General features: G+C 46.5%; 1 protein-coding gene across 7 annotated transcripts in view; it reads left to right on the top strand.

Annotated features, from left to right (window-relative positions):
* Positions 1 to 14409, top strand: part of WDPCP (WD repeat containing planar cell polarity effector) — a 337650-nt gene that overhangs the window by 165525 nt on the left and 157716 nt on the right. For all 7 annotated transcript variants that reach the window (XM_077315493.1, XM_077315511.1, XM_077315482.1 and 4 more), the window contains 2 exons: positions 164 to 352; positions 5174 to 5297. In XM_077315493.1, coding sequence (XP_077171608.1) covers positions 164 to 352; positions 5174 to 5297 — 313 coding nt within the window. The remainder of the gene's footprint in view (positions 1 to 163; positions 353 to 5173; positions 5298 to 14409) is intronic.

Genomic DNA, 14409 nt, shown 5'->3' with positions numbered 1-14409 from the left:
GGGGATAAATCAAAATCGTACGAGGCTAAAAACAACCAACCAACACCCCCCCCAAAAGGAAAATCCAATTAAATTCAATTTTGTAAAGGGAACCATGAAGTTTAACTTGATTGAAAAGTGTTGACACTGTAATTTTATTCTACTTTGATTTTTCCCATGACAGGTATTTTCCCAAGATGCCATTTTGGCCTTCTTGAACTCATCCAGGAGTATATTCATCAAGATGAGGTGTACGAAGCGATTAATATCCTGAGTGGCATGAACTGGAACACGATGGGCCATCAATGCTATATGAGCCTCAGTGTCATACTGAATCATCTTCTCAGACAAAAGCTGACCCCTGAGAGAGAAGGTATGTTATGATGTGTGTGTTATTGTTGTTAGGTGTGAAGTCGTGTCCGACCCATCGCAACCCTATGGACAATGATCCTCCAGGCCTTCCTGTCCTCTACCATTCCCCAGAGTCCATTTAAGTTTGCACAAACTACTTCAATGACTCCATCCAGCTACCTCATTCTCTGTCGTCCCCTTCTTCGTTTGCCCTTGATCGCTCCCAGCATTAGGCTCTTCTCCAGGGAGTCCTTCCTTCTCATGAGGTGGCCAAAGTATTTGAGTTTCATCTTCAGGATCTGGCCTTCTAAGGAGCAGTCAGGGCTGATCTCCTCTAGGACTGACCGGTTTGTTCGCCTTGCAGTCCAAGGGACTCGCAAGAGTCTTCTCCAGAACCAGAGTTCAAAAGCCTCAATTCTTTGATGCTCGGCCTTCCTTGTGGTCCAACTTTTACAGCCATACATTGCAACTGGGAAGACCATAGCCTTGACTAAACGCACTTTTGTTGGCAGGGTGATGTCTCTCCTTTTTAGGATGCTGTCTAGATTTGCCATAGCTTTCCTGGCGGGCGGGGGCTCTCCACGGCCCCTTTCCCTGGGAGGGCCTTCCGCCACCTTGCAGACGCAGCGAGAGGCCTTTCTGCCCCACCAGTCACCTCTCAGCCCACTCCGGTAGTCAGACAGATTAATAATCTCCTGGAGCATTTCAGAAACCAATGGGATCCATAAATCTTCTTGGGCAAGCATAAATCTGTTCTCTGCCTATACAGGGAGAGAGCAGGGTAGCAATCTAAATCCTGAGGGCAAAATGATCCAACCATGGCACCCTAAACGGCTCTACCTGACCAATATAAATCCCCATTCTAAAGATCTGCTTGATGTATTGGGCTGGTAACAAATTGGGAGCGTCCCAGTGTTGCCATGGCAGCCACTAGGCCCGAATTCCGCAAGGAGCCCGTTTTCTCTGCATGGTCACTGAAGTTCGGCAGAACTAATAGCAAAGTTCCACCAGCTCTAAGGAATTCCACAGGGTATCTGCTTTCAGAACACCAGACAGATAAACTCTCCATCGCATCCCACACTGGGCCAGTTTAGATGAGACACGGACCCCTTGAACAGGCAACATTATACTGATTCTGCAATGGACACAAACCTTCAGACTAACACAGCAATAAGGTACTTGCATTTAACAAATGGAACATTAATTTTTTTAACGTTAATATCTTTAAACGTTCAGTGATTATATGCATATATGTGAGTGGATGACTCAGTCTGAGTGACTCTTTTCGGAAGTTTGGATTTGTTCAGTGGCGAGGGTGGGGGGATGCAACATTCGGCAACTTGACGGGTTTCCTGTTGTCTGCCCTCAGACCATTTCTCCATCATGGCTGTGTCTTCCCAGGTGCCTTCAGTGGCTTCTGAAACCTCCCAACATTAACAGATCAATTCAGGGCTCAAGTTCATCTCTGCTCGATCCTGGTGGGGTGGCTCTCTACCAAACAGTGCATGTGATGTCAGAACTTGAGCTGTGCCCAGGATTTAGATTTGGGGGGAGGGAATTAGGAAGGCTGCATAGCATATCTCAGCATAGAAGTACAGCTGGGCACCTCTTTTGTGGCGAGAAGGACACACACAGGAGGTTATCGTGAACCACAGATCTTAAGAAAAATTGCTTGCTTTACAAACCTGCCCCCAGGCCCTCAGGGTAAGGCAAGCCCAGACTGGAGAATGAAGGGCAAGGCTGATTTCCATAGCTTCTCCTGTACTAATAGACAAGGTCAAAAGTCTCCTTGGAAAACATCTGAAAATACCCAGCAGGAAAGTGGAAGAGCTTGGGGGGGGGGGACAGAGGGGGGGGACAGCTTTTTTGTGTAACTTTGTTTAAAAATACATTGTTGGGTTGTTGTTGTTGTTTTTAAAAATAAGGAAACAGATATTGTGTCTGTTTCTCCCCATGTGCAATCTGGCGAATGCTGTTTCACAATAGGCAAGCGCTTTATGCCATCCAGGATTTATTTTTTATTTATTTGTATTTATTATATTTATATTCTGCCCTCCCCGAAGGCTCAGGGCGGTTTACATCAAACAGGAACAGTACAAATAACTCAGCCTATAATAATACGGTAATACAGCATTATGAACAATAGAACGTTGGGGAGAACAATAAGTAAACTCTTATTGATGGCCCAGTGAGACTTTTGTGACGGTTGTAGGAGGGAGGCTTGGGGGGGCTGGTTGGAAGCTGTGGTTCTGGTCGACCTCAATCAAATGCCTGGCAGAAGAGTTCCCTTTTGCAGACCCTGCGGAACTGTTCAAGTTCCATCAGGACCCTGATCTCCTTTGGGAGCTCGTTCCACCAGGTGGAGGCCAGGATGGAGAAAGCTCTGGCCCTGGTGCAGGTCAAGTGGGCTTCCTTGAGGCCAGGGATCACCAGGAAGCTGGAAGTGGTGGAGCGTAAGGCTTCTTCGACGGGTGTAAGCAGAGAGGCAATCCCTCAGGTATACTGGGCCCAGACCATGTGTGGTCTTAAAGGTGATAACCAAAACCTTAAGCCTGAATTTGACCAGAAACCAGTGCAGCTGCTGGAGGATGGGCTTGATGTGGGACCTCCGAGGTGTTGCTGTGAGGACCGTGGCAGCTCTGTTCTATTTTAACAAGTCTATCATGGTGATTTTTTAAAAATGTATTATTAAAAGAACCCAGAGAGTCCTTTCTGACGGCTCTCTCATTTCTGCCGTCAGCATCAAGCTGGGCTGTGGAATGAATCAGGAACAGCCAGGCCTTGCTTGGGTTCCATGTCGGCTGGAGTCTTTCCGGACAGTGAAAGATGATGTAAGGAAAATGGCCGCCACTAAAGGCGGTGGCTTGTGACATTGTTATTGAAACTGTCAGAGGAGGCCGTGAAAGTTCAGCTTATCAGACCATCTACTTTCAGGATAATGGAAAGCCTAATTTACTAGCAGGCTGTCTGTGCTCATAGTGTTGAGCTATTTGAACATCCATTCTTATCAAAAATCTAATAAAGTAAAATGCAGCCCTTCTTAGAACTAGGCGGCAATTATTGCTAAAGACAGAAGAGCATTGACCGTGTCTTCTTAATCCAACAAATCAGGTCATGTGATTAGCCCTTTACCAAAACTTGTGGTTGTTGCCAATTTTGGATCACTTCTAGCCCACCGGTTGGGACTTGGCAAGTGAGTCCTACGGATGAGGAAAGGGCTCACAGAGTTCTCTCTTCTAGGGGCTTCAGTTGTTGACATGGGGAACTCCTAAGTTCATATCATCGTACATCCTTATCCATTGTTGTTCCTGTATATATTTCTGAAACTGCCTAGGGGGTGGGACGTATCCAGCTGTCCAAGTTGGAATTGGGCCAATCAGGGTGCAACCAGCTTTGTCCTGATTGGCCCTGTCCCTGTGGCTCCCACCCTCCAGCCCTGGACTCTAGCCTTTTTGCTCTCTGGCACCTCAGTGCCTGGAGCCAGTAGCAGGTGAGAGGGTCGTGGTGGAGGTCTTGCTAATGAGGGCCTCTTGGCCTGCTAAGCTGGACCTGCTGACAAGGGCCTCCCGGCCTGCTGACTGCCTGCTAAGGAGGTCTGTCTTGGTCCTGCTAATGAGCTTCCCAGCCCCTGCCCGCCCATTTGATTTGGCCCAAAGCCACCTTAAGCTGCCTGGCCAGGGGCCAGGGGAGGGGACCCTTTCACTGGCAGTCTTCAAGCAAAGTTGGATGCACACTTTTCTTGGATGCTTTAGGATGCTTAGGGCTGATCCTGCGTAGAGCAGGGGGTTGGACTAGATGGCCTGTATGGCCCCTTCCAACTCTATGATTCTATGATTCTTTCAGGGCCCGTTCTTAGGAATGGGCTTTGAAGTTAGTTAGAAATATTTCTGAACAACACAAGCAAAATCCCTATTATGCAACCATCTTTCCTAAAACTTTGAGAAGAAGATATAGCAGAGCAGGATGTGCTTAGAGCAGAAACACTTCTGAAAGGAACAAACATAGACTATTGTAGATAATATTAACTTAGTGTGGGGGTCCCTCCCTTTTTCGAGTCTGCAGGCACATTTGAAATTTTGTCACAGCAAGAAAAATGGCTGCTGCCGGGGGTTGCAGCCGGCCACAAAATGGCTGCCACAGATTAACTTCAGCCACACGGTGCAGATCCTTGTGGTGGCTGCTGCTATCGAAGCAACATTTCTAAACATGTGCACAGCCAACCAAATCTTCAATAGTAAGTCAGAGAAGCCTTGCTGGGCAAAAGCCTTGCCTGGCCCCACCCACTCCCTAAAAACAGTTGGTGGACAATGGAAAAGTTGTCACGCACAGGCATTGGGTGTTCCATCCTGGAATGCATCAGAATCATTCTGAGAAAAGAAAAATGCCCTCATTGTGGTCCTTTTGGACTGGTACCAGGTAGCCCTTCTCCTAGGATCCAGTTATTGCATGGAGCTTCACCTGCTGACCACAGCACAACATGCGGAGCATTAAAAAAACATCAAGGTTGTTGGGGGGGAACCTTTAAGTGGGGAGTTGATAATTACTCATTCAAACGATGTCATATTGATGAGTCGATCTTTCTACCTGCAAATAATCATGTATTTTATCTTCAGATAACTCCCCCTCCCCCCATTCTTTTGTTGCCTACAATCGTTGTGCAAATGACTGCTTGCAAGTTAAAGGTTGCTTTTATACTCCCAGTCAACTTTTTAATTCATCTTCCTGGCAAAAAGTTCACATTTCCTCGGTGTTGAAGAAACCTGAGGGATTGCAAACATGACCAGCTTCTTGTATGTTTGGCTGTCCCACTTGGTTTCAACACTGCTTTGTTTGAACTCCTCAGCACAGCTGGAGGCGAGCCTGGGCACCTTTTATGCGCCGACAAGACCTCTCTCGGAGACCACGGTGTTGGGGTACAGAGATCCCATCAGCAGATATGCAAGAAGGTTCTTCCACCATCTACTGAGGTGAATGACAACTTGAGGTTATTTCTTTAATTTCAATAACGTCGTGCTTTTGACATGGCTAAGATGTTTTTCTTAAAGGACCACCTTGGGAAACGATGCATGCCTTGACAGTGTTTGCTTAGCTACTCCTTCCTTCTTGAAGAGTTGTTTTAAACTCTTCTGTCAACTCACTTCAAAGAGGGAGTTGGTTTACCATTCAGTATCAGAGAGAACTGAGTGATTATCTGAGTTTAGATGAAATAAACAAAACATCCCACTGCTGCTGCCGGTCTGAGTAGACTTTGAAAGGCTGCGGGTCTGATTCAGTATGAGGCAGTTTCCTGTGTGCATTGCTGGGGGGGAGGGGCCGTGGCTCAGAGCACCTGCTTGGCACGAAGGAGGTCCCAGGTTCAATCCCCAGCATCTCCAGTTATAATGATCAGGTTGGAGGGGACACGAAAGACCTCAGCCTGAGGCTCTGGATCAGGGGTGGGCAAACTGTGGCACTCCAGCACTGGCAGGGGCTCATGGGAATTGTAGTCCATGGACATATGGAGAGCCACAGTTTTCCCTCCCCTGCTCTGGAGAGTCACTACCAGGCTGAGCAGACAGTGGTACTGGCAGAGAGATTATCTGATTCCATATAAGGCAGCCTAGTGTGGTCATGTATACTTTTAAGCAGACAAATAAATCAGAGTCATACTAAAATGCACAAAAAACACTCAGACTTTGCATTTCACATTTTAATTTTGAAATACAATTTTTTCTTACATTGTGGTATCCTGCCCATCCCTCAAGAAGCTCAGGGCTCTAGATCTGTGGCTATTCCTATGTTATTTATTTTTTATTTATTACTGTATTTATTTGCCACCCTCTCTTCAAAGACTCAGGGCGGCTCACAACAATGAGCTGAGGCTCTTGCAATTCCATTTTCTAATGTTATTGTTATGATTATGTTATTACTGTTATCACCTGTTACCATATGTTATCGGTATCTTTTCCTGTTCCCTGAAAACCACCCTGACCCTTCAGGGAGGGCAGTATATAAATATAATAAATAAAACAAATAAATAGAAATATAATAATAATCTCTAATCTATATAAATGTGGTAGAGGTTGTGGGAGGAGTTTTTGACCGACTCACTGCCTACCTGATTGGCTGTCCATCCAAAGAATGGCCAATCAGGTAGGCTGTCCAGCCCCGGACCATATACCCTGACAGAATGCTGAAGGTTCCAAAGCCTCCTATTGGTGGAATATCCCCCACTCAGGGACAACTGCTGCTCTTGCTCAGGTTTCCACACCCTTCCCTTCAGGCCTGCAGTGAAGGAAGCCTCAACAACCACTGACTAAGGTGAGGGTTGCATTTCCAAGAGCAATGCAGTGGAGTCTGTGGGCATGTGTGTGCTTTCCTTTTGAGGGGGAAATGCTTTTTCCTTCTGCCTAACCATTGGCTAACAAGGAGGCCACAGAAAAGCCCCTTCTCCGTTAAAATACTGCTGTGGCCGGCTATGCTGCTAGAGGGAAGACACAGCCAAGCCACATGTGTCTCTTCTCCTGCACTCTTTGAATATCTGAGGCGTACCGTGCAAGAGTTGTGGGGGTTCTTTTACCTCCTGTTTCATCTGCACAACAACCTTATGCAGTAGGCCTCAAGTCTTCCATCGCTACAACATCCTGTGTGGGAGTCCTAAACTGTTTCTTTGGCACAACAGCCCTGTCCACCCTCCAAAGCAGCCATTACTGGATGGAGAGCTGATCGCTAGTCTGGAGATGAGCCGTAATTCCAGGAGATCTCCAGGCTCCACCTGAGGGTTGGCTACCCTGGGTTGGAAAAATTCCTTGAGGCTTGGAGGTGGGGCCTCAAAATGTTACAGTGCCTCAGAATCCATCCTTCAAAGCAGCCATTTTTGCCTCCAGAGCAGATCTTTATTAGTGATAAGCAGCAATTGTAGAGACAATGGTAGAGGCTTGGCGGCTGAGGTTGGGGTGGAGTGGTGCAGGTATGATCCACTTGGGCTGTGGCCTCTGGCCAGCCCTTGCCAGCAACAGATATTATTTTTTGGTGCAAACAGACAGACTGACCAGCAAGGGTCCTGTGAGTCCAGACACTGCAGGAAGATCTGAATAAGAAATACTTAGACCTGGTAACTGTAAATGGTAAATAAACCACTGAACAAGAGACATGGGGGCTGAAGTTACTTTTCTCAAGCCTGGCCTGATAAATAAAAATCAGTATTTGCCAGGAAGGTCCTATGAAATAAAAGGCATGTGACCCAGAAGTTCACATGGAGTTGGCTTGGGAGTTCAAATACAAATGGTCTACAGGAAAGTAAACAGTGTGACTTTGGAGGGGGGGGAACTAGGGCCCATTCTGCACACATTGGATAATGCACTTTCAAAGTGCTTTTGCAGCTGGGTTTTCCTGTGCGGAAGAGGATAATCTACTTCTAAAGTGCATTGAAAGTGCATTATCCAACGTGTGCAGAATAGGCCTAGGTTTTCAAGTTTTATTAGGCGATGATTTGGCTTCACACACCTTAAAACACACTAGTGCCACTACAGTCAGCCACAAAACGCTCCTGCTAACACTTGCAGTCACGCAAAGAACACCACTCCACTCCATTTCCCCACTGCTTACCTCCCATTGTATTTCTGGATGCAATGGGCTTTGCCCCTAGCAAAATATAATTTAGGAATTTAAATACATTCAGTATATTTTAAAACATTAAAAGCAGCATCAAAACAATTGTCCAGTCCTCTCATAAGAGAGAGCAGGGGAAGGGTCATAGGGACTAACTAAAGTCTAATTAGGTGGGTTTTTGCCAGGGAGGCCAGCAGTTTGAGTTGTTGTTTTAGCCTCAGCCATTGGCCTGGTGGAAAGCTCTTTCTTACAAGACCTGTGGAATGGATTAAGGTCCTGCACGGCCTTGATCTCATTCGGCAGAGTGTTCCACCAGGGCTGTGGCCACAAAAGCCCTGGCCCTGGTTGAGGCCCATTTGATCTCCTTGCGACTGGGGACCTTAAAATTAATTTTAAAAAACATATGATCAATTCTGTAATTAAATTTTGTTTCCCATTCTAAAACAAAAAGAAAAAAGAACCATGTGAAAGAGGAGACTGAGGAGGAATTTTAACCCAGGCCAATACTCTGCTCTTAGAAATGTGCCAGATTTCAGAAGGTACACATAAAAAGAGGACTTTAAAGACAGAGCTTTAAGCAGTAGAGATTTGATGAGTTTGGCTCTGCAATGCCACATCCCTTTCCTTTTGAGGGCTGAGCACACCCAGAACAGAGACAAACCACCTACACTAATAGTTCAGTGACGCACATACTACTGATGTGTTATCACACATAATGAAATAAAATGCACGCAACATGCTATTTGCCCCATCCTCTTGGGAATACGAGGTGACCAGCAGGCATTCAGGTGAGATCAGGTGAGGGTTCCTGAGGAGGAGTAAGGCAGACGCAGTGGTCGCTTCTTGTTCTGGTCCCGCCGGCACAGGGCAGCCTGAATCAAGCGCCCCTGCTTTCTCCTCAGCTTTTAGCGATGATTCCTCTCTGGGACTCCCTCTTTTTGGACACTTTGACTGGAACAAGTCCAGAATGCCACCTTCTGTGGGGCAGCCTTACTGTCTGCTTAAGTGGGAATGGGATAATGGTCCCCCACAGCCCATTTCCTTCAACCACAAACAATCAGCGGAAACTTGAATGCTGCAGTCCTGGCTAGTTGCAGCACGACTTCTTGGCACATCATCTCTCCCTACCTCTCCAAAGCTGCTTAAACTAACAGGTGCTACTTAGCTGTATGATTTTGATCATTATGTTAAGGAACGTCTCCCCCATATTGATGTCAGGATCAGTGCCTGTTCTCTGCCATGATTCTCTGCACTTGACAATTTCCAGACAGCCTGTAGCTCAACAGGCCCTATTAGCACCTGGTTCTACCGTGGGCAGTCTATCATAGAATCATAGAATCAAAGAGTTGGAAGGGCCATACAGGCCATCTAGTCCAACCCCCTGCTCAACACAAGATCAGCCCTGTGACATTGACTCAGTTGACCCAGGTCTCAAGCTGCTAGACCAGCCTTTTTCAACCTTTTGACCATGAAGGAATCCCTGAAATAATTTTCAGACTATGAGGAAGCCCAAAAGTGGTGCTACGCCCCTCCAGAGAAGTGAAAACCCCATGGCATAGTTGCCAGCTATGCAAAACCAAAAAGGAAAAGCAAAAGCCAGCCTAACCAGAAAAATTAGGAACCAAAAGGTTGAGCTTTAAAAATAATTTTTAAAATTTTCAAATATTTATTACTTAAAGTGCACTATTTGAACATATTAAAAAGTCATCACAATTTAAAAACATCACATTTCTAACTGCACATGGAATAGACCAACATAGAAGGGACCAAACGCATTTTGTCCCCAAGGATGGTCAAATTATTGTGAGGAATGCTCTCATGAGCCTTCGGGGAGGACAGTATATAACAAACAAACAAACAAATAAATAAATAAAAATATAAAAATTTTAAAATGCTTGCTTGGTGGCAAAGAAAAATCCTGAAAATATAAATTTTCAAAACATGCTAGAATGTGCATATGTTTAAAAAGCATCTCATGTAATATATTTTTATATATATATTATATAATTAATTTATATAAACATGGTGATAACTTACGGTTAGGTGTAACCAGATACCTTTACATTAGAAAGACTGGTTGGAGCAGCACCTAACATAGTTTATTTAGTATTTATTTATTTGTTTGTTTGTTTGTTTGTTTGTTTGTTTATTTATTTATTTATTTATTCTGTAATTTATTTCCCACCACTCCTCGAAGGCTCGTGGAGGGTTACAAATGTCAGATAAAATCTTTAAAATCCCATTAAAACTCCTCACATAAAAACCATAAAATACAACAATATCAAACAGTATAGAATAAAGATATGGCGGAAACATCGTCCCATCCCTCACACCCCCAGCAATACCTCTGGGGGGGGGTGGAGAAGGGTAAGGAGAGGACAGATGGAACCCGCAAGCCACTGCTCCTATAGGGGGGCCATGATTGTCCTTGCCGCCCGGCCTCAACCACAGACCTAGCGGAAGAGCTCCCTTTTGCAGGCCCTGTGGAATGTTGAAAGCTCCTGCAGGGCCAGCAATGCCACAGTATTTTCTCTTACATTGATGTTGCAACCCATTCTTGTGACTGCCTATATTTATTTGCCTCCAGAGAAGTGGGCACAGGAGTAAGATATGGGAGCCAGCCAATCAAGCAATTGATCATTGACCATTTGACCATCATTGACCATTGACCAGTTGGCAGTCGCAAACCAACTGACAGAGTACCTGGAAGAAGCTTCGGTCCTAGACCCATCCCAGTCTGGCTTCCGGCCTGGCCATGGGGTAGAGACAGCGCTAGTCGCCCTGACGGACGACCTCTGTCGCCAGTTGGGTCGAGGCGGGTCGGCACTGCTGATATTATTAGACCTCTCAGCGGTGTTCGACACAGTCGATCACGAGCTTCTAGCTCGCCGCCTCATCGATGCTGGAATACAAGGGACAGCCCTTCAATGGCTGATCTCCTTCCTTCAGGATCGTGGACAGAGGGTTGCAATAGGAGAGAAAACATCAGACCGCCGGCAACTTACTTGTGGAGTCCCACAAGGAGCGGTCCTCTTTCCTATCCTATTCAACATCTTCATGCGCCCTCTCGCACAGCTGGTACGGAAGTTTGGGCTGGGTTGCCACCAATATGCAGATGACACCCAGCTCTTCCTCCTGATGGATGGCCGCCCTGACTCTCCCCCAGAAGCATTAGCCAGCTGCCTGGAAGCAGTGACGAGATGGCTCAAGCAGAGTCGTCTGAAGCTCAATCCTTCAAAGACGGAGGTCCTGTGGCTAGGTAGGAAGGGCCCATGCGAGGAAGCGTGCCTGCCTACCCTGGATGGCGTGCAGCTCTCTACAGCTCACTCCGCCAGGAACCTAGGCGTGATTCTGGACGCCTCCTTCACAATGGAGGCCCAGATCACAAAGGTAGCGCGGCTGGCATTCTACCATCTCCGCCAAGCCAAACTACTACCTGGCCCCGGAACACCTAGCCACAGTGATCCATGCGACGGTCACCTCTAGACTGGACTTTTGTAACTCGCTCTACGCAGGCCTGCCCTCAGCCCTGACCCGGAAACTACAACTGGTTCAAAATGCAGCAGCCAGGATCCTCACAGCAACACCGTGGAGGTCTCATATCCGGCCTATTCTCCACCAGCTGCAATGGTTACCAGTTGAATTCCGGATCAGACTAAAGGTTCTGGTTATTACCTTCAAGGCCATACGCGGTCAGGGCCCAGTGTACCTGAGGGACCGCCTCCCCGCCTATGCCCCCAAAAGAGCTCTGTGCTCTACTACCACCAACCAGCTAAGGATCCCTGGCCCTAAAGAAGTCCGTCTGGTCTCGACCAGGGCCAGAGCATTCTCTGTTCTGGCCCCTACCTGGTGGAACGAGCTCCCAGAAGAGATCAGGGCCCTGACGGAGCTTAAACAGTTCCGCAGGGCCTGCAAAAAGGAGCTCCTCCACCAGGCATTTGGCTGAGACCAGACGTAATCAACAGCGACCAAGGGCCCCTGCTCCCCCCCACCCCCCCTCAGAATTCAATCAATAAACCACCTCCCTCAGAATCCCATCAATAAGCCCTGGACCTGTTTGTAGTACTATATTGTTATACTGTTATATTGTGCTGTTATTTTAGTTACAATTATTAGTTATCAGTTATACATGTTACAGACTGTTTTATGTATTGTTCTCTGTTATGATGTAAACCGCCCTGAGCCTCCAGGGAGGGCGGTATATAAGTATGATAAATGAATGAATGAATGAATGAATGAATGAATGAATGAATGAATGAATGAATGAATGAATGAATGAATGAATGAATGAATGAATGAATAAAGTTTCCATTGTGGAGAAAAAGACGAGGCCTGTGGAGCAACAGGGGAAGGGGGCTCCAGTGACGTCTAGCGATGTCAGCAGCCATCCAAACGTCTGGAAAAGTCCACATAACCCCTGGGGGGGCTCTTGTGTAACCCCTGGGCTAGACCTGGCTAAGGGATTCTCTTGGTGGATGAGGTGAAGGAGGTGGGGACCCTAGGGGGAAGTGACCATGTCCTCATAGAATTCCTTTTGAGATTGGGAGTCAAGGAAGCTTGTAGCCAGACGCGGATGTTGGATTTTCGTAGGGCAAACTTTAATAAACTCAGAGACATGATGAGTGTCATACCATGGACGAGAATGCTGGAAGGGAAGGGAGCATGTGAAGGGTGGGCGCTACTCAAACAAGAGCTATTGCATGCTCAATCAATGACTATTCCAGAAATACGAAAACACTGCAGGAGCTCTAAGAAGCCTATTTGGATGAACAGAGAACTTCAAGAGGAACTAAGAAAGAAAAGGAAAATGTTCAGGAAATGGAGGGAAGGACAGAGCTCTAAAGAAGAGTACCTACAGGTTACTAGGCACTGTAGATCAATCATCAGAAAGGCCAAAGCTGAGAGTGAGCTAAGATTGGCCAGGGAAGCCCATTGTAACAAGAAAAGATTTTTCAGTTACGTGAGGAGCAAACGTAAAGTAAAGGAGGCAATAGGCCCGCTGTTGGGTGCGGATGGACAAACTCTAACGAAAGATGCAGAGAAAGCAGAAAGGCTTAGTGCCTATTTTACATCTGTTTTTTCCCACAGGTCAAAGTGTTTAGGCACATCTAGAGATGGCTGTAGCCAAAGGATAGTGTCTGGGTGGCAGGTTAACATGGATAGAGAGGTGGTCGAGAGGCATTTAGCTGCACTGGATGAGTTCAAATCCCCTGGTCCAGATGAAATGCACCCGAGAGTACTCAAAGAACTTTCCAGAGAACTTGCACAGCCCTTGTCCATCATCTTCGGAACCTCTTTAAGGACTGGAGATGTCCCGGAGGACTGGAAAAGAGCAAACGTTATTCCGATCTTCAAAAAAGGGAGGAAGGATGCCCCGGGAAACTACAGACCAGTGAGTCTGACCTCTGTTGTGGGGAAGATAATGGAGCAGATATTAAAGGGAGCGATCTGCAAACATCTGGAGGACAATTTGGTGATCCAAGGAAGTCAGCATGGATTTGTCTCCAACAGGTCCTGCCAGACCAACCTAGTTTCCTTTTTTGACCAAGTAACAGGTTTGCTGGATCGGGGAAATTTGGTTGATGTCATTTACTTGGATTTTAGTAAAGCTTTTGACAAGGTTCCCCATGATGTTCTGATGGATAAGGTGAAGGACTGCAATCTGGATTTTCAGATCGTTAGGTGGATAGGGAATTGGTTAGAGAACCGCACTCAAAGAGTTGTTGTCAATGGTGTTTCATCAGACTGGAGAGAGGTGAGTAGCGGGGTACCTCAGGGTTCGGTGCTCGGCCCGGTACTTTTTAACATATTTATTAATGATCTAGATGAGGGGGTGGAGGGACTACTCATCAAGTTTGCAGATGACACCAAATTGGGAGGACTGGCAAATACTCCGGAAGATAGAGACAGAGTTCAACGAGATCTGAACACAATGGAAAAATGGGCAAATGAGAACAAGATGCAATTTAATAAAGATAAGTGTAAAGTTCTGCATCTGGGTCAGAAAAATGAAAAGCATGCCTACTGGATGGGGGATACGCTTCTAGGTAGCACTGTGTGTGAACGAGACCTTGGGGTACTTGTGGATTGTAAACTAAACATGAGCAGGCAGTGTGATGCAGCGGTAAAAAAGGCAAATGCCATTTTGGGCTGTATCAACAGAGCCATCACATCAAAATCACAAGATGTCATAGTCCCATTGTATACGGCACTGGTCAGACCACACCTGGAGTACTGTGTGCAGTTCTGGAGGCCTCACTTCAAGAAGGACATCGATAAAATTGAAAGGGTACAGAGGAGAGCGACGAAGATGATCTGGGGCCAAGGGACCAAGCCCTATGAAGATAGGTTGAGGGACTTGGGAATGTTCAGCCTGGAGAAAAGGAGGTTGAGAGGGGACATGATAGCCCTCTTTAAGTATTTGAAAGGTTGTCACTTGGAGGAGGGCAGGATGCTGTTTCTGCTGGCTGCAGAGGAAAGGACACGCAG

Source organism: Paroedura picta, chromosome 1 (assembly GCF_049243985.1).
Source record: "Paroedura picta isolate Pp20150507F chromosome 1, Ppicta_v3.0, whole genome shotgun sequence".
Classification (NCBI taxonomy): Eukaryota; Metazoa; Chordata; class Lepidosauria; order Squamata; family Gekkonidae; genus Paroedura; species Paroedura picta.
Note: the sequence above shows the minus strand (reverse complement) of the source record. Positions and strands in the feature narration are given on the sequence as shown.